General features: G+C 46.9%; 10 protein-coding genes across 10 annotated transcripts; 3 read left to right on the top strand and 7 right to left on the bottom strand.

Moving 5' to 3' along the window:
* Window positions 1-134: 134 nt before the first annotated feature.
* CLUP02_02946 (alpha amylase) lies at window positions 135-1977 on the bottom strand (the record flags this gene model as incomplete). The annotated part of the gene is made up of 3 exons (XM_049281974.1): window positions 135-686; window positions 738-1336; window positions 1398-1977. The coding sequence occupies 3 exons, from the start codon at window positions 1975-1977 to the stop codon at window positions 135-137; spliced, it is 1731 nt and encodes a 576-aa protein (XP_049139117.1).
* Window positions 1978-2458: 481 nt separating this feature from the next.
* CLUP02_02945 (uncharacterized protein) lies at window positions 2459-2773 on the bottom strand (the record flags this gene model as incomplete). The annotated part of the gene is made up of 1 exon (XM_049281973.1): window positions 2459-2773. The coding sequence occupies one exon, from the start codon at window positions 2771-2773 to the stop codon at window positions 2459-2461; it is 315 nt and encodes a 104-aa protein (XP_049139116.1).
* A 601-nt stretch (window positions 2774-3374) lies between these two features.
* Window positions 3375-5211, bottom strand: CLUP02_02944 (uncharacterized protein; the record flags this gene model as incomplete). The annotated part of the gene is made up of 6 exons (XM_049281972.1): window positions 3375-4127; window positions 4189-4233; window positions 4297-4634; window positions 4722-4785; window positions 4841-4945; window positions 4993-5211. 6 exons carry the CDS (start codon window positions 5209-5211, stop codon window positions 3375-3377), a joined length of 1524 nt encoding a protein of 507 aa, XP_049139115.1.
* A 287-nt stretch (window positions 5212-5498) lies between these two features.
* CLUP02_02943 (uncharacterized protein) lies at window positions 5499-7755 on the bottom strand (the record flags this gene model as incomplete). Its single annotated transcript, XM_049281971.1, has 12 exons — window positions 5499-5592; window positions 5652-5700; window positions 5776-5837; window positions 5909-6018; window positions 6089-6135; window positions 6198-6344; window positions 6484-6602; window positions 6708-6884; window positions 6942-7235; window positions 7421-7523; window positions 7619-7648; window positions 7686-7755. 12 exons carry the CDS (start codon window positions 7753-7755, stop codon window positions 5499-5501), a joined length of 1302 nt encoding a protein of 433 aa, XP_049139114.1.
* Window positions 7756-8082: 327 nt separating this feature from the next.
* CLUP02_02942 (amino acid adenylation domain-containing protein) lies at window positions 8083-11367 on the bottom strand (the record flags this gene model as incomplete). The annotated part of the gene is made up of 3 exons (XM_049281970.1): window positions 8083-10000; window positions 10086-10572; window positions 10641-11367. The coding sequence occupies 3 exons, from the start codon at window positions 11365-11367 to the stop codon at window positions 8083-8085; spliced, it is 3132 nt and encodes a 1043-aa protein (XP_049139113.1).
* Window positions 11368-12367: 1000 nt separating this feature from the next.
* CLUP02_02941 (uncharacterized protein) lies at window positions 12368-12820 on the top strand (the record flags this gene model as incomplete). The annotated part of the gene is made up of 1 exon (XM_049281969.1): window positions 12368-12820. The coding sequence occupies one exon, from the start codon at window positions 12368-12370 to the stop codon at window positions 12818-12820; it is 453 nt and encodes a 150-aa protein (XP_049139112.1).
* Window positions 12821-12916: 96 nt separating this feature from the next.
* On the top strand, window positions 12917-14515 carry CLUP02_02940 (enoyl-CoA hydratase/isomerase; the record flags this gene model as incomplete). Its single annotated transcript, XM_049281968.1, has 6 exons — window positions 12917-13115; window positions 13525-13655; window positions 13767-13796; window positions 13874-13990; window positions 14088-14265; window positions 14382-14515. 6 exons carry the CDS (start codon window positions 12917-12919, stop codon window positions 14513-14515), a joined length of 789 nt encoding a protein of 262 aa, XP_049139111.1.
* Window positions 14516-15380: 865 nt separating this feature from the next.
* CLUP02_02939 (uncharacterized protein) lies at window positions 15381-17707 on the bottom strand (the record flags this gene model as incomplete). Its single annotated transcript, XM_049281967.1, has 2 exons — window positions 15381-17182; window positions 17278-17707. 2 exons carry the CDS (start codon window positions 17705-17707, stop codon window positions 15381-15383), a joined length of 2232 nt encoding a protein of 743 aa, XP_049139110.1.
* A 580-nt stretch (window positions 17708-18287) lies between these two features.
* On the top strand, window positions 18288-18470 carry CLUP02_02938 (uncharacterized protein; the record flags this gene model as incomplete). Its single annotated transcript, XM_049281966.1, has 2 exons — window positions 18288-18345; window positions 18415-18470. 2 exons carry the CDS (start codon window positions 18288-18290, stop codon window positions 18468-18470), a joined length of 114 nt encoding a protein of 37 aa, XP_049139109.1.
* A 3887-nt stretch (window positions 18471-22357) lies between these two features.
* On the bottom strand, window positions 22358-22591 carry CLUP02_02937 (uncharacterized protein; the record flags this gene model as incomplete). Its single annotated transcript, XM_049281965.1, has 1 exon — window positions 22358-22591. A coding segment is annotated over one exon (234 nt), but the record flags the coding sequence as incomplete, so codon positions are not given.
* Window positions 22592-26511: the final 3920 nt, after the last annotated feature.

Raw genomic sequence — 26511 nt, 5'->3', positions numbered from 1 at the left:
CAATGAGGGTATTACCTAGGCTATGTCTTCGCTGATAAATGCTACCGAAATGTGTACAAATGTCTATGCTACAGTTTCATTCTTCGTCTCTATTATGACCTTAACTCTTGCACCAAGATCACTCTGTGTTTACCTTATTCAACAAGGCTGTGAAAGCCAGAATCGAACCTGACTGGAAACTTTTTCCTTCCCTTGGCATCCGAGCTGACGAAACAAGCCATCTTGTTATTCGGACAGTAGAAAGAGCCTACGCCGTTTTCATCAATCGTAACCGCAGCCGATTCCATTCCAAGGACATCGGTCCAGACCTCCCCGGCGTGGTTGGCACCAACTGACATTGACAATCGAGTGTCAGTATGTTCAGCCTGTGTCCAGCTCATGACGACGGCCATGCCGGCGGGTCTGTCTTCCGTTCCGCGCCTGACCCATCCAATACAGTCGGGCCGCTCGAAGTAATCTTGTTGCTCCCCGTAAGCATAAAGCTTCCTGGCCAGGAGAAGATTGGGAAGATCTTGGATTGGCGCTTCGGGATGGGTGAGCTCGATGCCGTACAGATCACCAAAGAAGACACATGGGTGACCATCGCGTCTGAGAAGGATCATGGAGTAGGCAAAGGGCATGAACTCCTTGCAGATTGGGGTGTCCATCTGTTGACCTTTCTGAGTGTCGTGATTACGAATGAAAGTCTGCAAATCGTTAGCAAGTCGTTCAACTTTTCAGAAAATGGACAAACTTACGACAGCGTTATTAGGTCGTTGTTCAACTAGCGTGTCCTTGAACACCTGCCTCAAGTCCGTGTCTCGGTGCCATGACAATCTTTCGATGTGGTACATCAGAGGCACGTCGTAGAGGCTGAAGAATGCTGGCATGTGCTCTAACCAATTGTTCAAGACGCGCACATCACCATGCCAGAACTCTCCAATAAACATGAGATCATTGTGGATGGCTGGCTTCCTCAAGTGCTCGGCCCATTTGCTGATGAAGTTCCATGAGATGTGCTGTACGGCGTCCACGCGGAAGCCTTTGAGACCGAGCTCATCCACAATCCACTTGCCCCACTGATGCTGCTCTTTGACGACCTCAGGGTTGGTGTAATCGAGGTTTTCGAGCATCAAGTAGTCGGCATTTCCTTGGAGGTCACCGACGTCTTGATGCCAGTTCTTCCCATCTTCTACAAACCTGTAGATGGCACGTTTCTTGTTCTGTTGGTTCCAGTCCGTACCGTTGAAATGCGACTTGTTGTATCTGAACTTGCTGTACTTGCCCCCTCTAGCTTTGTAGTCGAATTTGGTCCATGACTCAATTTCGTAGACGTCTGTGGTGTCCCTTCGTCTATCTGAAATACGGGTAAGCAAATAAGAACCAGGAGTGCTATGAGCCGATGGGTGAAAGCTTACCACGCGGATCAACTTCGACCACCTTTACCATCTCAGTGCCGTCAGCGTAGGCGCGGTGGTTGTGAATAGCGTCCCAGACCAGCCCAATGCCGTGGTGCTCCGCATCCGCCGCTAGAGACGCAAGGTCTCCCTTCGTCCCCCATTTGGTGGGGACTGAGCCCTTTTGGTCAAACTCTCCTAGATCCCAGGCGTCGTAAATGTCGTAGCCGTTACTCTCGGGATCCTTGGCTTTGCTTCCGGGCGGCAGCCATAGGCTGTTCACACCAACGGACCTCAGTGCCGGCAGCGCGCGCCGGAGCCGTCGCCAGTGCTTGTGATCGGCGGGCAAATTCCACTCAAAGGCCTGCAACTGCACCGGGTTTTGAGATCTCTCCGGGCGAGGCAATTGGTGATGGGATTTGCTTCGCGGAAGGGACTCTGTCGGTCTAACCTCCACACGGGAAGAAAGCTGGTGAAATGACTTGCTCCTCGGCAAGGCCTCTTTGGCTCGAACTTCAATAGCTCGGGGTTCTGTAGTTCTGATGCGAACCTCAATTGGCTGGCCAGTGCTCGGCCGTGAAGCCGTGGTTGGGTTTCTCATTTTGATCTTAGGTAATACAGTGAATAAAGCTGAGGGAAAAGTCAAGAAATGGATGATGTGTCGTCATGTATACGGCTTGGTGGTCGGACATGTCTCTTTATCTATGCGCACACGCAATCCTAAAGAAGCGCGAAGTCAAGGTCGCGACTGCGTATCCGGACTTGTCTCCTGGCGCCTTGTACTCCGTACGGTGGCTTGCGCTTCAAGGTTGAATGTCCCCAGAAAGATCAAATCTCAATGTCCGAACCGTCTCAACCCAACACTCTAACCCGGGGTTGAAAGCTCGACCAATGATTGCCAATGATGGTTCCAAAGGGTCCAGAGAGGCATGGACATTGTCAGCTCACGTGTCTCACACATCAGCCGTTCCAGAATTACAATGCGTGGTGATGTTTGGTGAGTCGTCTGGGGGCTGTACGCTTCGCGTTCGCATTCACGAGTCGCATCCGTTCTCGAATGCGAGATTTGATACGAGCGGGTCCTACTTAACCCTTCCCCCAAAACAAAAAAACTTGGCCCCCTTCCAAGAACCCAGCCACGGAACGAGTCGGGCCAACATAGTGAGCAATGCGGCCATTGACAGCGTACTGAGTACGCAGACGGAGACCAGCACGGTCACCGCCATGGCATTTTTGGCGCATTGAGGTGCCAAGTAGCGGCACCGCTTGACACCAGGAACAGTAGGCAGCCAGGACGGGCTGAACGGGTTGTCGGGACTCACGAGTGTCGCAGACGGGGCCAAGACGATCATCAAATTACCGATAGCGAGATTGGCCCGAGCATAAACTGACAACATAGAGACCCCTAAAATCTCTTAACGCGAAAGCGACCTTAAATTTGCATTGTCGTTAATACTTGAGCACAGCCGGGAGGCCTACGTGCACGGTAGAGTGTCAAGTCTAATGAGCAGAATAACCTTGCTAATTTCAAATAATGCAAAGAGTTAATACAAAATAACCCGGAGATGGGTCGGCAGCTATCCGGGCCGCGCTGATCGATGTGGTGTGGGCTGTCGCTGCCAACTACGCATCCGCGAGTGTTTGGTAAAATTCCACGTGTCGTGCGCATAGAGTTCTGGGGTTATCCTTTTGCATTGCAGCAATAAGTCGCAAATATTGTTTGCATCCGGCTCAGGATACACCATCAAGGCGGTAACCTACTGATCTAGGTACTGAGTATACAAGCGTATCTACCCGGACGGACTAATACTGCAAATAATCAGACGTATCTTACACAAGTACGACATAAGGTAGTTATTTCAGGTAGGTCTGATGGTATTGAATATGACTGTGACGCTATGCTGCATGTTTTTAACTTCAGACCAAATCTAACGGTTGCATGTTGACCCAGACCATCTAGATCGTCTCTTCAAGCCCTGCGACCGGCGAAATAACACCTCAGTGTGATCTCATCTCGTCAGGCTCCCGAACAATGCGAGAGCCTGCTCGGGTCTCCAGCACAGGAACCTCGATGTTCCAGCCTGCAGAAGCCAGTCTCCTCGCGTACAGCTCGTACTTTTCGTTGGCGATTTGCAAGCTTTCTTTCACGTGGCCCAACATTGCTTGTTGATCGAATTCAGCTCGCACCAAGTTCGCCTCTTCCTGCCCGCTCAGTTTTCTGGCCAGCAACAGACCATGGAACCAAGCTTTCAGCTGTGACCTCGGCGTCACGCCTTCTTTCAGAACAACAATAACCTTGATTCTGGAGGCCGCGTCGTTGGCCGCGGTCGACACCTGGCACCAGAGAACGTACTCCTCGCGGTCGAATACGTCCATGAGTGTATATAAGTCGACGCTTGAAAGCTGGAAAGACATCTCGTGGGTCTTCCCATAGGCCAAAGCTTCAAGCAAGGTCTTGAGGGGCACTCCGTACTTGCAGTGGCCAAACACTGGCCCGGAGTTCCAGCGAAAGACTTCTCCCCTTCGCTTCTCGAAGATGAGTTCTCTTTGGGAAACTTTCAGTGGTGTCAGGACTTCGTCTTTCGAAAATAATGCCGACAGAGCAATATTGGTACGTTGCCGATTTAGCTGACGTGAGTGTACTGCTCGAACGCCCCTCCAATTGAGAAAGAGGTGAACGCCAAGGAGGACAAAGAGAACGATCCATGATAATGTTTCGTCGGTTAGAAAATATAATAAAAACGTTCCCGTCTATGCATCTGTTAGTAAAAATCGAAGCTTTAGGATTAGATGCATCTTGTTGTTGACTTACAAGCATTCCTATCAGAGAAATGGCTGTCTCCTGGCTGGCATCTTTCTGTGTACTGTTAGCAACTCTGATCCTGCATACGTCTCCACTGTGCTAAGTCCTGGTACTTACAGCATTAAGCTCGCCGAGATTATTCCACTTGGCAAAGTGACCACTGAGACTGCTTTTTGATGCGTTCCCAACGACGCCAGATGCGGAGTATAGGATGCTGGAGAGGCAGAGAACCAGGAACCTGGCTTCTTGCGGAAAATAGGGAGACGCGCAGTCGAGAATCATCGCTGTGTCCGTCAATAGATCACAGGCCATGCGGTATGCCTTACATTCTGCTTCAATCGAAGTCGCAAACAGGTGTGCAAATGTGATGGTTGCGAGCCTTCCCATGGACTCTCTAGTGACTTGGATGAGCATAGCCCCAGTCGGTGATGCTAATGAGTCTCCGACACCCAGCCCTGTGGGTGTAGTCAGCACACAGTAACAGAGAGCGAACTGGTAAGGGGAGGGTAAGATTAGCCGGGACAACGCAGCGGAGTTCTTACCTTGCCAAACAGCACGCGAGGAAATCATGCCGGCAATCGTGCCAGCAAAGGCTTGAAGGGAGTCCTACTCAGGGTAAGCTAGACTGGATACCTCTTGGTTTGCATCGATGTTTACTCACATAAATCTGATATTCAGCATAGTCGTCGGTAACGCTATGCGGATAGCCATCCGGCAAGAAAATTTCGAGAAGCTCTTGCCAAGGCTTCTTTCTTTTGGGAGGGAGCTATGCGAACGAGTGTCAAATCACATGCAAACTCTCCGCCGTCTTACATCAAGACATCGAAAGAGGGAGGGGTACCAGGGGTCCTCCATGTTGTTTGCTGAGCTTACCGTGAGATCGACCCTAGATGATCCGGCAGTCGGAGCCGACTCGACATACTTGGTCTTCAGAGCGCCGGCTTTGTCATATTCGGCAAGGACCAGAAAGCCTGATCTCTTCCTTAGCATCGTCGGCGTCTCTAGGACGGTTTGTGTCGAGCGCGTTGACATGGTCTAGCGCGCTCTCAGGAGGTTGTAGATTAGAGGCCGGTTTGATTCGAACTTTCAAGATTTGGAAAGAAAAGATGATCTATGTCCCCTTTTTGCGAGTGAAGAAAGATTAGATTGAGAGAAGATCAAAGAGGTTCGAGTTGAATGACGCGCAGGAAGAACTGAGCATGGAAGAAATTTGGCAGAGGTCTTTCCCCGGTTGGGTAAGAAGAGAAACGGATACGGGGATACGAAAAGGAATGCAGCAATTTTCGCGCGCGCGTGAGGACCGTTTTGGTTCGTTGCCATCAGCGGCGATCAACAAACACAGTGGACACGGCCATTAATGACTCTCTGCGAAACTTTCCGGGCTGTGCAGCCGCCGCGTCCTTCTCTGGCACCCTGGAGGGGTCAAACATGTTCGATGATCTGTCATTGTTCCCGCTCCGCCCTATGTTGACAAGTCGCTGTCAGGACTGGGTGTCATGGAAGCGGAGCGCAGATGTGCGTCTGTGTGGGATCTGCATGGGCCGCTGGGGGCAAAACAATAGACTCTCAACCGCAGAGTGCTTCAGAACATTGAACCACTTTCAACCCGCCCCTCTGTAGATCGTTTCAAAAGATGGGATTTTTCGTCAGATTGCGGGCTTGCTCGAAAAAAGCGGACATACCGTCAGCAACAGAACGCTGATCAGCTCGGGCCTAATACGAATGACACGAAAAGCCAGCGACGAACCACCCACGGCAAGCCTGTCGCGAAATATGGGACGAAGTGCTTCTAAAGACGTTCCGGCAGCGGTTCACTCCGGTGGGGAGGGCGACGTAAGCCTATGGATGCAGACAGCGATTCAGCTGCCTCTTTCCGCGTATTTGTCTTGTTCTACCCTAAGGGCTGCACTTGAGATTGAGAAAGTTCCAAATCTGGCTCCGGCTTCGGTCTCGCCACTCAAGTGATGTAGAAAAGCTTCGCCGGGATCATAGTTCTCTTATGGCGGCTTCAATCGCACTCAAGTGGTTGTGGTTGAAGTTATGAGTTGTCAGCGCCGTGAACTGAAATATCAAGCTGCCAAAAGGCAGACAACCGTTTGCCGCTTCTGTGAGTTTGATAACCGGGTGACAGAACTTACTTCTCGCCAAAAGCGCATTTCTCCCCGCTGTCGTGCATCATGAGGCGCAGTGACCGTTGTGTTGAGACCCGTCAATTGGACGGTTTGTCTTGAATGTGCAAAACTCTAGTATTCGTATTCTGCACGATGCTAGCTTGCCTATTTAGGAAACGATTCCCATACAAACAATAAAGGTGGAAAACAATCCACTTCATCTTGAGTATTGACTCAAACACTCTTTTCCCATGTTGACCACGTTGAACGACCCGCTTGTCTGGTAAGCTACACTCAGGCGTCTTAGATCGGCTGTCGAGGTCCATGTGTAGAATCAGTCAGTATCAACTCGCGACATCCCACACAGCGAACTATGCGAGTACTATATTTGCCGATTTTGGAAACATTGCATGGGACTTGAGTGCCGAAAAGCTTGTATCCGGATGGGAACGTTGGCGACTCATGAGCATGCTACCTTGTTCCTTGTACGAATTAAAGCTACACCTCCAAGCCGGCAAGCCCACAATATCTTCATCCCACCGGGCCGGAAGAAAGTGAGGCAACGGGAGTCCCGCCGGCACGCGGCATGTAACGCTACTCTATTTCGATCTCGTTCGCTCCGACACCTCTTGCTGCCATGATGGCTGATACCGTGTTCCGGCGTCCGTGTCTCCTAGGCAAGTAGATGAGGAACCAACTTGCTTATTTTGCGTGTTTGATACACTGCCACGTAGCCAGGCACACAGGGAGTCTTTGGACGAGAGGAACAGTGTCGGGATACACGTCAGTAGGATAACAGTAAGGTTGGCACAAAGGTCAATCGTCGGTTGAATAACTGTGTAAGTTGGGATGGAAGGAGAAGGAATGGGCAATATTATTGTTGCTCCGGAAGTTGTAAGTGGAGAAATATTAGTTGGTACGGTTCCGACTGCCTTCCATGTCCGACTACCCACACAGAGTCCAAGAAACAGTCTTTCACTTATGCCTTGCGAATCTACATCTAAAAAAGCCCGGTACAAACACCGATACATCGAGTCGACTTATTTGGGCACGGGAATTGTGTTCAATTCTCAAAGTTTGTCTTTTCAGCATGTATAGGAGAGAGCCGCTCCAGAAAATTATGAGGTGACATTGTACGAGTGATCCCGAAGCGCGCAAGACTGCATAAAGGTCGACGAGCAGTCAAGCTACTGTCGTCCTTATCATCACGGCAATATCCTATTTGTGGAAGCACTTGCGATCACCTAGTCTCAGGTAGCCGATAACATGTCAGAATTGGTGCCAGGCTCCCAGAATCACCATCTGCGTAAAGACTTATGGGAACACACGAAATTGTTCGGCTTCGACCGGGGCCGGACCTTATGTGATGTGCATCATAGGACGGCAATTGTGGACATCCCGCTTGACTCCGCTCCGTGACTCTGAACACCGGCCTCCACCCGATGTTACACGTGCCAGTCAACATGAGTAGAAGGGTCGACAAGCATTGCTATTTTCTAGTCTGGAGAAATCACGTCGGTCTCTCGAGCGGTCACATAAGTGCTAAATGAACTTGGATGTCATGTAAGGACTGAACATGAGCAAGACGAGATACAGACGATAATTAATATGGATTCAAATTGGTATTTGGCGGTCTACAAATTGTCCAGGATACGGAAGACGATCTAGACTAGATGCTAATTTATACGGAAACAATGAAACGACTCTGGTATGGTAAAACTTGTGACAAAAGAAGAATACCGCCCAAGAAACAACTTAACAGTAAAGAAAGGAAAGGGATACAAAACAACGCTCATGAATCCCAAATAGGTCCAAACGCGGGAATCCCTCTCGCCTCCATCCGATACACAAACTTATTCACAGTAGGCCCGTTGGAGATAATCGCAACGCACTCAGCCCCGCTCTCCTTGTACACATTATACGCCAACTGCACCAAATCAGGCCTACCGCGCTCATCCGTATCCCAAATCAACGCGTCCGGATCCGCCTTGAGAATCAGATCCATGACGCCCTGCCCGTACGTCTTGAGCGGGTTCTTGGTCGACCAGACGACGCGCGCGGGAACCCGACGCTCCATAAGAACGGGAAGACAGGGACCAATACCAGAACCCGTCGCGACGAGGACCATCTTTTTGAAGAGCGGGGCGACGGCGAGGACGCCCGACGCCGGGGTGCCGCGGGTCCAGATCGAGGTGGGCGGGTTCTCGATGATGCGCTTGGTCCAGTCGCCAGCCTTGGAAACGACGATGGAGAAGCCCTTTCCGCTCGGCTCCGGGATGGCGGCGAAGGCGTGCCACTCGACCATGGGCCTGTCGGTGATGCGGACGCCGCGCGAGGTGCATGGCCCGGGTGTGCAGAAGTCAAAGTGCAGACGGACGGCGTGCTTGGAGAGCGGCTCCGGGACGACCTTTACGCGGCGGAGGCACATCCAGGGCAGCGCGATGCTGAAGGATGTGAGGGCCACGAGGTAGAGCGCGGGTGTCTTGGCCAGGGCCGGACCGAGGGGCTCAGCGGACATGGAGGCCGCGGTAGCGATGACGTGGGCCCATACGAGGGCGAGGGCCGACCAGCCGGCGAAGCGGTGCGTCCACTCGAACTGGTCGTGCATCTTGGCGCGGATGGAGGGGTAAGCCATGACGAGGATCAGGACAAGGAGGATGAGGATGAGATAGGTTAGAACGAGGGTGATGATGTTGACGGAGTAAAGGGACTGAGGCGCGATGAAGTTGCCGGTTGCGGCGCCCGTGAAGATGACCCACCACACGGTGGCGGAGACGGCGCAGCCCGAGTGGACGCCGCCATTGTGGTAGACACGCGCAAAGTGTCTGCGGATGGAAAGTGGCATGGAGGTGGGCACGCGGGAGCACGCCCAGAAGATGAAGTTGACGACGTATTCCTGGCGCAGGAGAACGGCGCCGAGGAGGTTGGCGGCGACGGCGGTGGCCAGGTGGTTCAGGGGCAGGGAGAAGTTGCTATTACGGCTCTCGTACAGCATCCACACGAAGACGGCGAGGTTGGAGAGGAAGATGACACCAAAGAGCTTGCGGTAGGCGTTGAGTCCGCGGTGACGGATCCATCTCCAGCCGTGGAAGCCCTTCTTCGAAGGAAGTTCGTACTCTTCTTCCTCCTTCTCGGCCGCTTCCTCGACGAATGCGGCCGTCTTCTCCAAGTCAATGTTCTTTTGCTGGGAATCGACGACGGTGAAGGTGCGAGAGTCCACGAGCGTGAAGCCGCCTTCGCTGGTAGGGCTGACGGCCGTCTTGATAGACGAGGCGCTCGACGATTGCTGGGGCGTCGACATGCCCGTCGGGATATCTGCCAGAGGCAGCGGCGGCGGAGTCTGGGCCGCACCACCAGCGGCGATGTCGCGGAGGGCCCGCTTGTCGACCTTGCCGTTGGGGGTTAGCTCGATTATGGTGAGGTACTTCCAGACGGTCGGGACGGCGTAGAACGGTTGGCCCTCGCCGACGACAGTCTTCAGCTGAGCTTCGTCGATCGGCGCAGGGGCAGAGTAGAAGCCCCACAGACGATCGTCGATTTTCAGCGCACATCCCTTGACGACGCCAGGGCATTTTTCAATAGCGCGAGAGACGCCATCGAGTTCGACGCGGAAGCCAGAAATCTTGACCTGGTCGTCTTTGCGGCCGAGGGGCTCCAAGCTACCGTCTTCAAGCCAGCGAGCAAGGTCGCCAGTGTTGAACATCATACGGCTGTAAATGGTGTTCGTTAGCGTGCTTTTCTCTCTGTCAAGTCTCGGCCGGAAGAACGGGGAATAAAAAGAGGCGCAAAACTAACCCATCCTTTGCGAACTTGTCGACCTTATATCTTTGTGCCGTCAACTCCGGCAAGTTAAGATACCCCCTAGAAACGCCTGGACCGCCGGCCCACATGATACCAGGTTCGCCAATCTTGACAGGGTTCTCATCTTCGTCGAGAACGTAAACGTTGGTGTTCGGGTTAGGCTTGCCAATCGACAAAGTCTTTCCCGGCTTATGAAGATGCGCGGTGTTGAGAATGCTGATTTCGGTAGGACCGCATACGTTCCAGAACTTGACGTAGGGCGCCCACTGCTCAGCGAGCGCCAGTGGACAGGGCTCACCACCGACAGCGATCGTCCTGATGTTGGGGAAGTCCTCGCGCCTGGGCATGTGCTTGAGGACTACGGAAGGCGTCGCGATGACAGTGTCGACGCGCTGCAAGCAATCCGTCCAGAGATCATTGCCGCTGCCTCTGATGTGAAGCGTTCCGCCGTTCATCATGGTGCCGAGAATCTCCCACGCGCCTAAGTACCCATTGCCGCGTCAGCGTGGTCCGCCACTAAAGAAATAGAGTTTGAGACATTTGACTTACACATATCGAAACCGACGTTCAACTGTTGCGCTACATTCTTCCCGACACGGATGCCCAGCTTGGAAGGCTCCGCTAGAAGGGTGTTGGTAACGCCCTCGTGTCTCACATCCACTCCCTTGGGTCGCCCGGTAGTGCCCGAGGTGTAGATCACATAGGCTCCATCTTCAGGCTTGACAATGACACCGGGGTGCCCATTGTTGCCGTGCGTCCACAGCCAACTGTTCGCATCGAGGTCAACGACCCTCACACGGTCCCGCCTTTCAGAGGGCACGCTGCGCAGCACCTTCTCCCTGAACTTGGGAAGGCACAGCACAACCGGCGCGTTGGAGTCGACAATGTCGTAGCCGAGTGTGTCTTCGGGGATGATGCCACCATCTAGAGGGACATACTGGCCACCGGCCTTGAGGACGGCAAAGATAAAGACGACCATTTCGATGCATCGGGAGTAGACGAGCACTACACGGTCTCCTTTCCTGAGGCCGTATGTTCCCCTCAGCTCATTGGCGAGCACATTGGCCCTGCGGTTGAGCTCCCGGTATGTGATAGTCGTGCCATCGTAGTGTCGGACAGCCGTGGCGTCAGGATGTGCTGCCGCGATGGACTCGAAGGCGTGGTGAACGACTTGGTATGGTATCACATCGCTCGGTCCTCTGCTGAATTGGTTGAACAGAACTCTGTCCGCCAGGGACAGGTGTTCCAGAGAGTGGAACGAGCGCGAGGGAGCCATGGTGATGAGCTTCTGGATGTTGATGCCCTGCGATAATGTTGCCTACCAGTAACACATCTCGTAGCCACATCTCGAGAGGTGGGCACTTGGAACCAGATATATCTCCTCCACGGGACAGTCGCGTCTGTGTGTTTGTGCGCCAATGTCCTAGAGAAACGGAGAAGCGCCAGACCCTGCCCGGCCTTGTGGGGGAGTGCATTCTTCGTTTTGGTCACTTCGCCAAAAACCTGCCTAGATTGCCTCAACCTCCGTGTTCAAACAAGGTTCCATATTCTCAGAAGCACCCCCGTTAGCCATGGCATGGTCCATGGATGATATCAGGGCTGGACTCTTTCCTTCTTTCAGCTCCTTGCTATGCAGACAATTGTTTTAGATAGTGTGGAGAACGGACGACTCTGTGATGAACTAGTGTAGGTAGAGACGGGGTCACTTACAAGGAACCTTGCAAGACTATGGATGTGGTCAGGATCCCTCGATGAACGAATGCGGTCTCTGTACGGAGAAGCGGATCCTCGACCATGGATGCAAGCGCAATAGATACTAAGAGTAGAGGGAGACTATATTTCGTCGTGACAGGCACGGCCGCCAAGGGAGCGTCTGGAGCAGTCGAGAGTCCGCCTCCACCCCTTTAGATGTGGGCAGAAATTTTGTCGTAAGGAATGTCTCCATTCCGCGGTAACAGGACCGCTGGCGGTTCGGCGGGGCCACGCCGGATGAGTTGTCCAAATCCGGGAAAAACGGAGAGCGATCCGGACCACATCCGCCCAATGCGGCAGCTGTCGTCCTCTGTCTCGTCGATGGAGCACTTCGCGGCCCTCGCGAGGCGTTGCCGTGGGATGTAACAAGGGGCACGGCAGTGGAGGACGGACGTCTTGGAGATGGATAATGACCAGGGGGGCTGACAAAGTTGTTGTCAATCAGTCGACATGTGCCATCCATTACGTGCCGCGATCGTGGAGGAGGAGGAGGGAAGAAGGGAAGCTAGGCGCCTGTGCGGGTTATGCCTTGCTTCTGCCATGGATGGTGCCCTGTCTGCACATCGTTCCCGGGGGCAACCCTGGCTTCCGCGGCTCATGATGCCTGTCGACCGTTTGGCCGCCCACCCCTCTCCCTTGAACGACCCTCAGGCCAGTTTTGTTCTTCTTCTGCGAGCCTACCCCCCAGGCAAGATGCGACGCTAGGTACTCAAGGTCGACACCCGCCTCGGCCGAATTCGGTCACAGCCGGGTGGAATTCTCTAATAAAGTGCGGCGATGTTGTTGCTGGCGAAGAAGAAAAGGGTCCCAGGAAGAAAGAAAGCAAGACCCGGGAGAAGAAAAGATCCGACGACTTCGACTTCTTTGTCTCTCTGCCATGTGCTGAGCACGCTGCTTCAACAAGCCATCAACAACAACACTGCCCCCTCTCTCGCCTTAGTCACCTCAGTTTACCTCCAAGCTTCCACGTTTTTTAATCAATCGTCGCACTCCGGTGATCCGCTAGTCCCAAACTCTTTTTCTTCTTCTTGTGGCTCTATCCATACGGCAACTCCTCCGGCTCCCGAGACACCATGGAGAACCTCACCACACTCAAGTTGACGGTCGACTCCGAGAAGGGCGTCGCCCTGGTCCGATTTGACCGTCCAGCCAAGAGAAATGCCTTCTCTCAGGTCATGATCGGCGAACTTGTTTCGACACTGGCTCACCTCGATGCCCTGGAGACCATCCGCGCTGTCGTCGTTACTGGTGGCCCTGAAGGTCCCTTCTGTGGTACGTTTTGCAATTCTTCTCATACCAGTCGAGACAGATTTCAGAGTCGGGCTCCAGAGAACCATGTCTTGAGGGGGGCGCAACAAGCTTACCCCCGTCGTCGGATCCTCTGGCCTCAACTCGTCTTTCTCGGCTTCACTTCCCTTTTCCTTCACCCTTCCACGTGCAATCTGCACACTCATCATCGTTGGCGCCGCGCACGGCAGTCGATGATTTCCCGACCAAGCAACTGCCATCTCAACTCCATCTGATTCCCCACGGACTTGATACACAGGGGGATGTCCGCTGTCGTTCTTGTTTCCAAGTCCCTGAAACGTCATGAAAATCCGCACCAGGGTTCCACTGGCAGGCCCCCCTCTAATCTAATCTAATGGAGGCGCGACGTTGGCTAATCCGTTTTGTGGTGCAGCCGGGATGGACCTCAATGAGCTGGTGCAGATCTCCACGGCAGCGGCCCACCAGCGCGCCTTTCTCAAGGACCTAACAGACGCCTTTGCCAACTTCTCCAAGCCCATCATCGCGGCTGTAGTTGGTTTCGCAGTAAGTTGTGGTGTCGGATGTGGGAGCCGCCTCCCAACATCTGTGCTTTTCTTTCTTTTCTCTGTTGCCTCGCACGTCTCACAGAAACAAGGCTAACGTGAGAGCCTCAAGTTGGGCGGTGGTTGCGAGATCGCTTTAGCAGTAAGTCAAGGGTTTGCCCCCCCCCCCACACATGTTTCTGCGAGGTAAAACCCAAACGGCTGACCCTTCACGATCAGTGCGACATGATCTACGCCGCCGAAGATGCTTCGTTCGGACTCCCAGAAATCAAGATCGGAACGATTCCAGGCGCGGGCGGCACTCAGCGTCTAGCTCGTGCGCTGGGCAAGCACAAGGTGAGTCGCCAAACCCAGCCGATTGACTCGTGCTGGCCGACTTGAACAGCCGAAATCTTCGCTCTCACCTTGAAACCGGTGAACTGACCAGCTATAGGCCATGGAGTTCGTCCTTACCGGCGACTCAGCCAGCGGTGCCGAGTTTGAGCGTCTCGGCGTGGTCAACAAGGTGTTCCCACGTCAAGAGGTCGTGCCAGCCGCCATGAAGCTCGCTGAGCGCATCGCCGTCATGTCGGGCCCCGTGACCAAAACTGCGAAGCAAGCCGTTCTCACAGGTGGGCTGCTCCGGCTCCAAAACCGCTACTACGGGGTGGCTCCGGATCCCACCAAGGGATCGAGGGGGCGGGCCCCTGTGCGGACCCCGTGTTCTGACTCGCTAACCCTGCTACAGTCGAGAATAGCCATCTTGATGCCGGGATGACCATGGAGAAATCTCTTTACTACTCGACTTTCAGCCTTGGCGATTTCAATGAAGGAATGACCGCATTCCTGCAAAAGCGACGTCCCGACTTCAAGCACACGTAGGTTTCGGGTGGCCCGTACGTAACTTTCGGGAGAGAACCGCAGCAAATGTCACGCGCCGGGTACCGCGCTGCATGGTCATCATACGCACTATAAGGTAATCGGTAGACTCCGTACGCTCGGGTGACTCGATCCAACTACTCTACTCGAGTCCGTGGATTCCACGCGCCTCGGGCTTATCGATCGTTGTTGACCCGTTGATTACTGATGGTCGGGGACCATATTCGTAGTGATGCTGGGCAGCAAACTCTACTAGATACGGCAGCTGATGAATCGAACTTTGTTTGAAATGCCACCGTGCCACGTCGCCTTGGATTTCGGAAGCAAAAAGAGAGCGACTGCAATGATTGCACTTTACAAGTCCATCATGCACTCTTGGCATCGATATCGTGATAGTGTGCACCTCCTCGATTCGGATGGCGTGTCAATGTCACTGCACCCCTATCAACTTGTTCAGGGAGGACGGTTATGTGAGCAAGGAGGAACTTTTGCGCCGAATGTTGCTGTGATCTGCGTGGCGCGCAGTGTGCAGCGCGTTAGATGGTTACACTGCCATCCGTAGTCTAACCCACCACCCGAATGATTCTTCAGTAGTGTACCCAAGCCCACATGCAAATGATCGTTTTCGTAAGGTAACCTTGGATTCATACTACTTGCCATTTTCGCCTAGGTAGGTCCTGTTACTCCCTGCATGTGTTATTGCCTCTAGAAATACATTGAAATGGAGCAAAAAAAAAAAAGCAGTTTCGAGTCCATACCGTGCCTGGTCTTGTTTCGCTCTCATCCTTGGCTGCCTCAATCGTTGTGCTGCCCTTGGCGTAACAGCGACTGCGCCATTTTACCCGCGCGCGCAGCACTCGGTGCAACATTAAAGCGTTGTGCCTGTTGTTCCGACATCAAAGATGGAATTGCGCCACCCGTCTTGTTGATACTCGTGCACTCTGTCGCCTGCCAGCGCAGCCTCTTCGTTCCACATTTTGACGAGACTACCAGGGGCATATACACCCTTGAAGACTCCCCGTCCAGGCTGCGCGACACCCACACGGGTGTACAGATCGGGGTCCTCGGGGGGCACCAGCCTGGCCGCCACAGCTTTGAGGAATGTCCACATATCCTGCGGGTCGGCAATACGAGTGGCCCTCAATCGTTCGCGTGCAAAGAGGAGTTCTCTGTTGGCGAAATGAAGCAGCTCGCCAATGCTGGCCGCAATCTGGGCTTCCAATGCGGCCTTGACCGTTGGCCGAATCAGAGGCTTGAGTAGCCAAGCGAGCCAGGAAAACTTGCTCTTTCGGAGGCTGTAATTGAGATGGTGGATGCGAACACGGACATTGTGCAGCGTCAATATGTCCTCAAGCCGCTCCTTTCCAACCTCCACATCAATAGCAACATCGATACCACGCTCATCCAGGTAAAAGCCCGCAATGCCAGCGTCTGCCAACCTCAATATTCCCGAGTGGAGGCGCAGCCAATATCCGAGGTCTTCGGCTGCAATCGACAGGCCTGATACCGTGATCCTCATGAGAGTCTTCACCGAAGACGTGGTGCGGAAGCGTGCCTTGCGGATCTCGACATCATTCTGTGTGGAGATATTGATCTTGAATGGTAAGAAGGAGCTGTTGTTGACGGTGCGCCCGGGCTCCAAGATAAGGTTCTCTAAAAGGAGATCGATAGCCGGCGCCGATACTTCCACCCGAGGAATCGGGATGTACTGAATTGCCTGCACTACCATGGGTATGAAGACGTTGATGGAGTCTGCCACCAATTCGCCGTTGGTGTACTGATGTGCAGGCGACAGAATTCGCAAGATTCTTCTGGTGGTGTTCATGGCCTTCTTAATATCTGTGTCCTGAAGCACAGAATTCAGAGCAAGATAGACCTTCTCCAGCAACGCATCAAGATCATCGCGTATTGAGGACTCGGATGTCGACTGTCTCGACTTGGCTCTCAGTTCCTTGAAGCGGTCCTCGGCGTGATCGAAGAAGTCAGGGTCCGTCAGTATGTCCTGGAGCAGATTGCCGATCTGTCTGACAAGATTGTCAAATTCTGGATCGCTGTGGCCATGTTCCATGACCGCCTTGAACTGGACCTCAACATCATTCCAGTGCTCACGGTTACCCAAAGACGTCAAGAACAGCCAGAAATTGTGGAGTGCACGATCAGCCTCTGGATTGGTGTCAATGTCTTCTCGAGCGACCTGGATGGTATCGGAAACTGCGTGCGAATAGGCCAACAAATATCGCCGGATGAGTAATGAGAGAGTCGATACCGAGTCGGAGTAGTCTTTTCTCTCTCGCAAATTGACAATGGTGCTCTTGAGCCTGTGTACCAAGGTCTCTTGTTCCTCGCCGGTGACATGGTCCGTCAGGCTCTGGCCCGCTTCGTCAGCGACACGGGCGACGCCGTCAGTGACAACCTTTGCGATGTCGACGACCTCATCTTCCAAATCGTCCTTAGTCGGGGGAGGCTTCGAGTCCCCGTTGGGATGCTTGACGGCTTCTTCTTCCTCTTTTGAGGGCTCGATATCCTTGGCCGCTTGCTTCGAGACGTCCGACAGGGTGAACGCAGTATCGCGGAAGACCTCTCGACCAATAGTGCTCAGATCCGAAAGTAGCAGGCGAAAATCCGAGTTGGTTAATATCAAGGAACCCACCGTTTGTAAGCTTTTGTACGCTTGGCAATTGTCAGTTTAAACTCTGAACAAACTTTCTTTCCTTGGTAGGAGCCGACGTGGGGTTGCTGGTATTAATAAAATAGAGACGACCCACCTGCTACAGTGTCGGCTCTGGCCTTTGCCTTGGATGCTCGTGCACCGATGTCGTACGCGTCAACTGACAGACGAGCCTTGGTGAGATACCAGATGAAATCTTGGATCTGGTCCTTATCGTTCTTGTGTAATAGTAGCTCGATAAGTTGCTTGATCAAAAGCTTGACGTTGAGAACCAGGGCTCGCCCAGAGTCGCTGAGGTCGGGGGTATCAGGGTTGAGGACGTCAGCAGACAGTAGACTGCGCAGGTTGACAATAAGCTGTTCATTGGATGGCATGTAACCCTTCCCGATGGCACGAAGCATCTGGTACGTGTGCAGTTTCTCGTGCAGGCGCTGCTGCAAGGCTGTGTCGTCATTGTAACGCGGCAGTAGAGGCTCGCGCTCGCGTTCCTCGCGCGATGGGCGGCCGAAGCCGAAGAAGGACATCATTTCGTAATGCGACTGCGGTTGAAGCCAAGTGCAATGCTCGATGCACTCTGCGGCTTGCTGATGGACGGTAGTTTCTCAAGCTGGCCAAGGTCTCGTCGGTCTATTTGGGTTGAGTTGATGCTGTGTCGTTTGAAAATCGTCACCATTCAAGCCAAGTCGACAGACATAGCTTAGCTACCTTACCTTAGCGGGAAGGAATGAAGGAGCACAGCAGCTGCCAGCAGTGACTGGGCAATGACGTAAGTAAAGAGCTAAGCTGAGGTGCAGCCCCACTGCCAGCCACCAATTGAAAGCCGGAAAATCTCAAGGCGGAGCATCGTGTCCGACTGTGGCCCGTGCTTCCCCGTCTAGCCAGGAGCTTGGGCCGCGGAACCCCCTTTGAGGCCAGGAATGGGAAATATGGAAATTCCAAATCATCAAAGATTCCCATCCAGTCAGTTGGTCACTGATCATTTCGTTTCCGCTTTCTCCCCACGATCCTGCCTAAGTCCTCATGTTTGGTTCCCGACCAACAGTACATAGGTTCTACTCTGCTAGTGCTCTCAGCAGGTAAACTATAGGTTGCGAATCCATCATCCAAATGCCATACTGGCTCCACGGATTCGTCACCTTCTTCATGCAGCGATTTAGCTGTTACAGTCTGCCCATTCATGCTAGGTGGCCCTAGAATCAGACACTCAGGGTTGGTGTTTGACATTTGCGAGTAGGCATCCGTAATTCCAAGAAAGTGGATATCTGGGGTCACTTCATGTCAGCCAACTAGCTGCATGAGGGGTTGTAGGCAAGCTTGGTAGTGTTACTATCTTAGACTGCAGATATCGGCCGAAAGCTATCAGCCCTATTCCATTTCTTTGGCGTCTGGTCTTTATGCCTCCATTGACATGGATTATGTGGCCTGGGTAGCACGGCTCCTGCGATGCGACCACACAGCTATCCCACACTTTTTAGTCTCGGATGAGTCCGTTTGGGTCGGCACCCTAGGCCTTCATGAGAATGATGACGCACACCACTAAGTAACGGGTCCACGTATCCGCGGTTATGGCGCTTATCTTGTCTTGCATTCTTCGAATATGAATAGCGTATCTTTCATTAGTTGCAAGCCGCCCGACCTTACATCGATCTTTCTATCTCATCCCATCAACGACGGGTTGGCACTCGTACAAACATCTCCGTATTGTTTCCAACTCTCACCTATTGGGAGCTTGTTATACCTGATAAGGGAATATCGGAAATAGGATTGGACCAATATCTCGCTTGAAATTCCCCTAAATATGTGCATAGTTCGATATGCCGAAGCCAGTCTTCAGGTCATGGAATAGCTCCGCGAAATATCGAGCAGCACATCAGGCCCCTGGATTCGCTAGCACTCGTTCCAAGTTGAGCCAGACGAACTCGCGAGAGCCTTTTAGATAGCATACTGATCTAGCCTTCCTCCATTCTATCAGCTTGAGTCTAAAGACTACCTATAGGTATTAGTATCCCTATGACAGGGTAGTTAGTTCGAACCGTAGTTAACGAAGAGATTAATTAAACTATATAAATATTTACGTAAGTATAAAAAGGAGGTTCTAACCGTAAGTTAGGCTAGCTATGATAATCGTAAATAAGGCCCTTAATTAGCCCCTGCGCAGTCGGCTATATACCGCGGTTAAATTAAACTTCTAATTTAATACTAACTTTCTCTTTTTTTTATTAATTTAACTACTACGGTTAGAGGTATAATTCGACCTCGGGCCCGTTTACTAAGTCGTCTCCTTTTCCCCCTTTTCTCTTCTCTTTTCGTATAACCTATCCCTCTATTTATATAATAACTTTTCTATTACTTACGAATTATTCTAATCCTTTATTTAGTACTACTTTTATAAAAGCGTCTACGAGGTTATCTTTATTATTAATCTAACGGATCTTAAATATCTCGCGCCTTTTATATAATTACCTAAGGGTTATAATATTAATTATAAGCCTTTTTTCTTTCGTTGTTCCTAATTTAACGAGGTATTCGTATAGTAAGTAAGAATCGGTATAAATAACCGTTAGAATAAGTAGAAGGCTAATTCGATCGGTAATCTTCCTTAGCGTTATTAAAATTGCGTAAGAGAAGTTAACGCCGTTAATTATACTATAAACCTCTAATATTAATATACTTCTTATTACCCGCTTATTTTTAATTAACGAGTAGTAGATTATATTACTATATATAGTAAATTCGCTCTTGCCTATACTCTCGTTAGCTAGGATAATAATATACCCTAATTACGAAGTAAGGTCGTTATTATTCGTAAATAACCTATTAATAAAAACGTAGAGCTTACTAATTATAAAGTTAATTAGGTAATAGACGAGACCTCGATCGAGATTCGTTTATTACTACTTAAGCCGCTTATTAAATACTTTAACGTCTCGTTTAATTAGATTTATAGCCTACGCTACTTTAATATAATTAAAAGTTACCTCGGGTTAATAAATACTTATAATATATACCCCTTGCGCAAGCTTAGCCTTATATTACTTTTTAATATTAATTACGTTCGGGTTAACGAGGTTAATCTTCTTACCCTACCCCTTTTATTAAAAAACGACGGTTTCCCTTTTAATTATAAGAATCCTACCGTTAAATACTAGGGGGGTATTTATTATAAGGACCTTTTTTAGCTTCGTTATAAAGCCCGCTTTTTAAAGCTCCTTATCCTCCTTCTTTATAAAGTTAATATTAAATAGGCTTAATATATCGTCGGTCTATATTCTAACGATCCTAAATTAGTTACCTTCGTACTCCGCGATTAGTAAGTACGGGTCGTATATAGAGGTAACTATTAATAGTTAATTAATATAAAAATCGTAGTAAGTAGCTTATTAATAAGTACCCGATTTTACGAGCTTATATAGTAGCTTAAGTACTTTAATAATCGTGCTTTCTAGGTACTTACTAGCTATTTCCTTTAGTAAATAGGCTAGGATTTTCCTTATAAGCCCTATAGTTAATTAGGTATATGCCTAGGTAATATTACGGCTCTAAATCTCGTATCCCTTCTTCCGTAATAATACTATTAGTACTATTATTAATTATTAGCTATAGCGCTATATAGTAAGTAATTATATAAGTAGCGTTACTTTTTTAACGTTACCGTACCCCTAAATTACGTATTTAGACTTCTTATACGGTTAGGGTATTCCTTTTTTTTTAATTTTATAAACTATTTACGATTTAAATATACGGAGGTTTATATACTTTTCTAGATCGTAGAGGATAAATTAATAGACCCCTTAATTACGCAAAGTATTTACTTTAATAAGATCTAATCCCTTATACGGCTTTTTAATAATTATAATTACGCCTTTTTTACGTAGTTTAACTACTAGCTCGAAATCGGCTTTCTCTTTTACTATATAAAAGGTATTAATTACCTTGTCGTTAGTAATAAATTGCTACGTTAGTGCTTACTATCGTAGTCTCCCGCGACGTCTTGCTAGTAGTATTAGTACCCTTTTAGCAATTTCCTCTTCCTCGTCGTTTATTAATACTACTATAATAATTTTATTAAGGATGATTTCTTATGCCTCTACTACGGGTTATATAGCTTCCCCTAGCTCTTTTTCTTTTTATAAGCTAGAAATTACCTCGATAGGATCTATATAATATAGTCTAACTACCGTAATTAATACCTCGAGTAGCTAATTACGATCTCTCATAACTACGTAAGAACGCTTATTAACGGAAATTAATTTATATAACCTAGCTTATTATTAAGTAATTTCGCACTATACTCGTATATCTAAATTTAGGGGTATATCTAAATTAACCCCTATATTAGGCCTATTGTACGTAGTAATTACCTTATTAACTTACTTTTTTATACTTACCTCGCGCAGTACCCGTATTACTTTTTTAACTACTTAAGCTCGCTAACTTACGTTTAATAATAGTAGCGAGGCTAAGGTCGTTCTTAAATATATTCTAAATATTAAAAGCGTCGGTATAAGCCCGTTAGGCCTTATAGTATCGTTATAATATTTAAGTGCCGTTTAGAGGTATTCGTCGTTATTAGAATCGGGATTTTCCTCTTTAATAATTTTAAACGCTCTTTTTAACTATTAGTGCGCCCTTTTTACTTTTTTAATATTATAATACGCTTTAACGGGCACGACTTTTAACTATATACCGTAGGCCGTCGCATTTTTTTTAAATTTTACTAACTTAAAACTAATACTAGCGTCGATTCTAATACTATTTAGCAATCCCTAGTATATATCGATCTAGCTTTTTTATAAAGCTACTTATATTATTTTTATTTATAGATCCCGTAAGAATTACCCTATTTAGAATAATATAGCCTCGTCGATTATATATAGGACCGGTTGACTATTTAAGTAGAAGATATTAACGACGATCTCCTAATTAAAATTAAGCTTATTACGTAATTTAAATTTAAATTTATATAAGCTCTGCGTATTTATTTAGTATTAATAATATACTTTTATTAACTACTCTAGTGCCCCTATTTTAATATTATTATTACCTAAATACTTTAAGAAGTTATATAGCCTCGCGACTAACGGGTAGCTAAATCTCTAGTATAGTCGTCTAAGCTTACTTTTCGTTAAGTAATTAATCGACTTCGTATCGTTAATAAGCTTTATAAACGCGTACCCCTATCGTCGTTTAACTATTTCGAAGTGCTTACGGCTAGAGATTTTATTCCTCGTATTATTAAATATAATACTTAGTCGATCTATATTTTTTAAATATAGGAGAAATAGGGTATTAATAAGTAGGATATAGAAAGTTATCGTTCCGAAGTACGTCTCTATTTTTATTATACTTAGGGCGACGATTTCCTTACCTAAGCCGAAGCTAATCTTCGTAATACCCGCTATTAACGTATTAAATATTATTAGTACGATTTTCTATAGCGCTTAAAATTACCCTTTTCCTCTTATTAACTATTATAATACCCTAGTATTTAGGATAATCTTATAGAAATTATTTAGGCCGTACTTTTTACTCGCGTAGAATACTTATATAAGCTTAGTATTTAAGTAATCTAAGTAATATAAAAAGGACCCCTCTAGCTACCCCTAGATTTATTTAATACTATATTCTTTTTTTTTAAATATTAAGAGAGATAGCGTCTTCTCCTTACTTATTAAGAGAATGGGCTTTAGTATTATTAAATTCGCCCTTTCGGCTACCTCTATATCCGTTATTTAAGGGACCTTCCCTTACTATTTATAAATAAAAGCTTACTTATTAAGAGCTTCCGCTACCCTCTATTTATTTAGCCTCGTATATCCTCTAAAGGCTAACGGGGCGAAAAAAGAGTAGTTAATATCGTCGATTTCGTTATAATTTAATTCGTTAGTATAGGGGGTAAGATCTTCCTTATTTTCTAAATCTCCTATAAGGAGTATATATTTTAAGCCGCTATTTTAGCTACTATTATTAGGTTCCGTACCCCCGGATCTGCCCTTATATATAACGAGGAATTAGTTAAACTAACGAGGGCTAGTTTTACTATCTATTACCCTCGACTTTTTATATTATTCATATAATTTAGCACGCTCTTCTTTAAAGTAATTACTTAACTAATATCTATTTTTTTTATAAATATAGTATTACTTCTTTTATTACCCTACCCGTAAGTTAAATCTCTACTTATTTAACGAATTTTAGCCTCCTTATTAGCAATTACCGTATTTAGCCTCTTTTCCTTTCTTATTATACGTTCGATCGACCTAATATTATTAATAAGGGCCGTTATATACTTAGAAATAGGTTTAGCGCAGTATTTTTATTTTAATATTAAAACTAGATCTTAGCTTTAAGTAGAGCGTTTTATAGTTTTCGGGTACCTAGTATAAGGTTATTTTTACCTCTAGTATACGCTAGATTATAATATAAAAATATCCGACTTTTTACTCGTTTATCCCCTTATTTAGCTAGGTTTTTACTAGCTTATTAATTCGATCGATAAGCCCTTTAAGGATCTTTACTTACGATTTACCCTCTATTATCCTAGCTATAAATATAAAAAAAATCGCTCGTAGCTTAAATAGGAGCTCTAGGTTTTTATTATAGGTCTCGAAGCGGCTTCGGATTACGTTAATTATACTAAAAAAGTCGTTTCGATCGAGATTACGTACCGCTTCGTAGTAATAATTAGAAGCTTTGCTTATAAGTACGATATTAATTACTAAATAGTACTAGTATTCCCTAATTCCGACTTTTTTATAATAATTATAAAATATCGTTAGGGTTTTTTATAAGACCTTATACTTCCCCCCAGAGTATAATTTCTTTTTTAAAAAGATCTTTTTAAAGTTTATAAATTACCTCGTATTTGCTACTAGATTTTTAGTATTTATATACGATCCCTACGTCGCTACGTATTATTAATAACTTCGGGTCGTTTACTTCTTTTTTTATTAGCTAATCGGCGCCGAATTTCGTATTAATAGCGGTAATAAGTTATAAATCAAAATAAGCGGAATTATCGATTATTATACTTCTAATACTATATTTTACCCCGATATATCCTTTTATAATAATAAATTTCCGTTAGTAATTATAGGGAGGAAATTTAGGTCGTTTACCCTTTTTTTAAATTCGTAAAAGCGATTATACGCTTTATTAACCTATGCTTAGTTCTATAGTACGAATTCCTCTTTTATAATTATCGCTATTAGTATTTTATATAGTTTTTATAATTATAGTTATATTAGTAATACCCCTCGCTTATAAAAGAATTTATTAACTACTTTTACGATTCTTAGGCTTACGCTCGCGAACTATTTATCTAGCTAGTAGCTAAGGTCGTTTACGATTTTATAAAATAAAGGTTACCCCTATAGCCCCTTTTTCTTATAAACCTTAGTTAAATAGATTAATACCGCGTTAATTTGCTCGCCGTTAGGCTAATTTACGATTTTATATATTTACGTTCCTTAATAATCCGGGTTAATATTTACTTATTTATAAAGGATTAGGATTTTATTTAGGATCGGGTTTCGTCCTCTTCTTTTTTACCTTAACTCGCTAAGGGTCGTACTCTAGCTTATACTTATATTAATAATTATTAGTATATTTAATTTTAATAAAGATATATTTAATCCGCGTACTAGTCGTAATAAATCCGTGCTTTTACTACCTAACGAATTTATTAAGGTCTAAGAGATTCCCGCTTTCTCTTACTATCTCGCTACTACTCTCGTTTTTATTATTTTTAACGATTACTACTACCCTTTTAAATCGCTAGCTATCGTACCTACTAAGATCCTCTTTTTTATTTAGTATAAAAGGGTAGGTTTTAGTAGTTTTTTTTAATAATAGTAGCGGTAGACGTTTATATTACCGTAATAAAATATAGTAATTAGTCTTAGGATCTTTACTAGTTACCGATTTCTCAAAATTAGTAATCTCGCGCCGAGAGCTAGTATAAAAAAAAGCCCTTTAGCGGCCCTCTAAAGGATTCTTTTCTTTTCTTTTAGATCCTCGTTTTTTTAGCTTTTTCTTAAGTTAATAATAACTCTAGCGAGAGGTCGTAGGACTATTTTAGGGTAGCCGCCTTCTTTTTAAGTTAATCTCCGAGATCCGTAATATTCTTAACTCAATATTATTAGGACCTCTAAATCCCCTCCTCTTTTATTAAACCGTCCCCTATACTATATTCCTAAGTAATACCCGGGGGGTAGTTAAGGGAGCTATAAAAAAGTTATTTAAATCGCGGGCTTAAGGGCGTACTTATAAGATCCCCGTAATAATAAACTTTTCTATATATTATAAATCTCTTAGCTTAATAACTCTTATAGGGTTACCTTCGCTACTAAGTAAAAATATTTATATTTAAAGATCCCCTTTTTTAATCGTATAGTACTTTTTTATACCGTATTATTAAGCTCGTTCGTTGCGCTAATTAATTAGGTAAGTAGTCGTTACGTAAGTATTTCCTTTTACTAATTTAACTAGTTAATTTCTAATTGCGGGCTAGCTATAAAAAAAGTTATTTAGTAAAAAAGCTACTCGGGGTAAAAATAAAAAAACTAGTCGCTTAAGTAGTTCTATTAATTAACGTAGTTTAATATAATAAACGTCGACCTCTTATAAATAATAAAGGGCTACGATTACTTAATTCCGTACAGTATTTAAGAATTACCTCTTTTTTTATTTATTTTCGTAAGGTTAATTAGTACGAGTCTCTTATTCCGTACGGTATTAAAAAGTCGTCTCTTTTACGTAGCGAGATACCTTACCAATTTACAATAATAGAATTTAATTACTAATTAATATTAATATCCCTATAATAAGGTAGTTAGTTCGAACTATAGGTAACGAAGAGATTAATTAAACTATATAAATATTTGTATAAGTATAAAAAGGAGGTTCTAACCGTAAGTTAGGCTAGCTACGATAATCGTAAATAGGGCCCCTAATTGGCCCCTGCGCAGTCGGCTATATGCCGCGGTCGAATTAGACTTCCAATCCGATAACAGGGGAGGGAAAGGGGGGGGGGGGTGGTTTTAACATTGACCCGTACCTCTTTCGTATGAGCAAACTCTGTTAGGACTATACCCTTATGTAAGCAGTATGCTTGTTGTCTGTACAAGTCCTCGAGTAGTAATTTTGCTCAAGGTCTTTTTGTTTTCCTCTATTTTGCTCAAATATCTGTTCTCAATCTCTTTTACTCTGACGTTAAGAGTGTGCATATATGTTCAGAGGAAGAGCATCTTGAAAAGAAAAACATGGAAGAGGAAGCCACAATGTATTGAGGTCAATTGGTTCTAAATGCAGGGCTGCAATATACTCTTTC

The sequence above is a fragment of the Colletotrichum lupini genome, chromosome 2 (assembly GCF_023278565.1).
Source record: "Colletotrichum lupini chromosome 2, complete sequence".
Taxonomy (NCBI): Eukaryota; Fungi; Ascomycota; class Sordariomycetes; order Glomerellales; family Glomerellaceae; genus Colletotrichum; species Colletotrichum lupini.
Note: the sequence above shows the minus strand (reverse complement) of the source record. Positions and strands in the feature narration are given on the sequence as shown.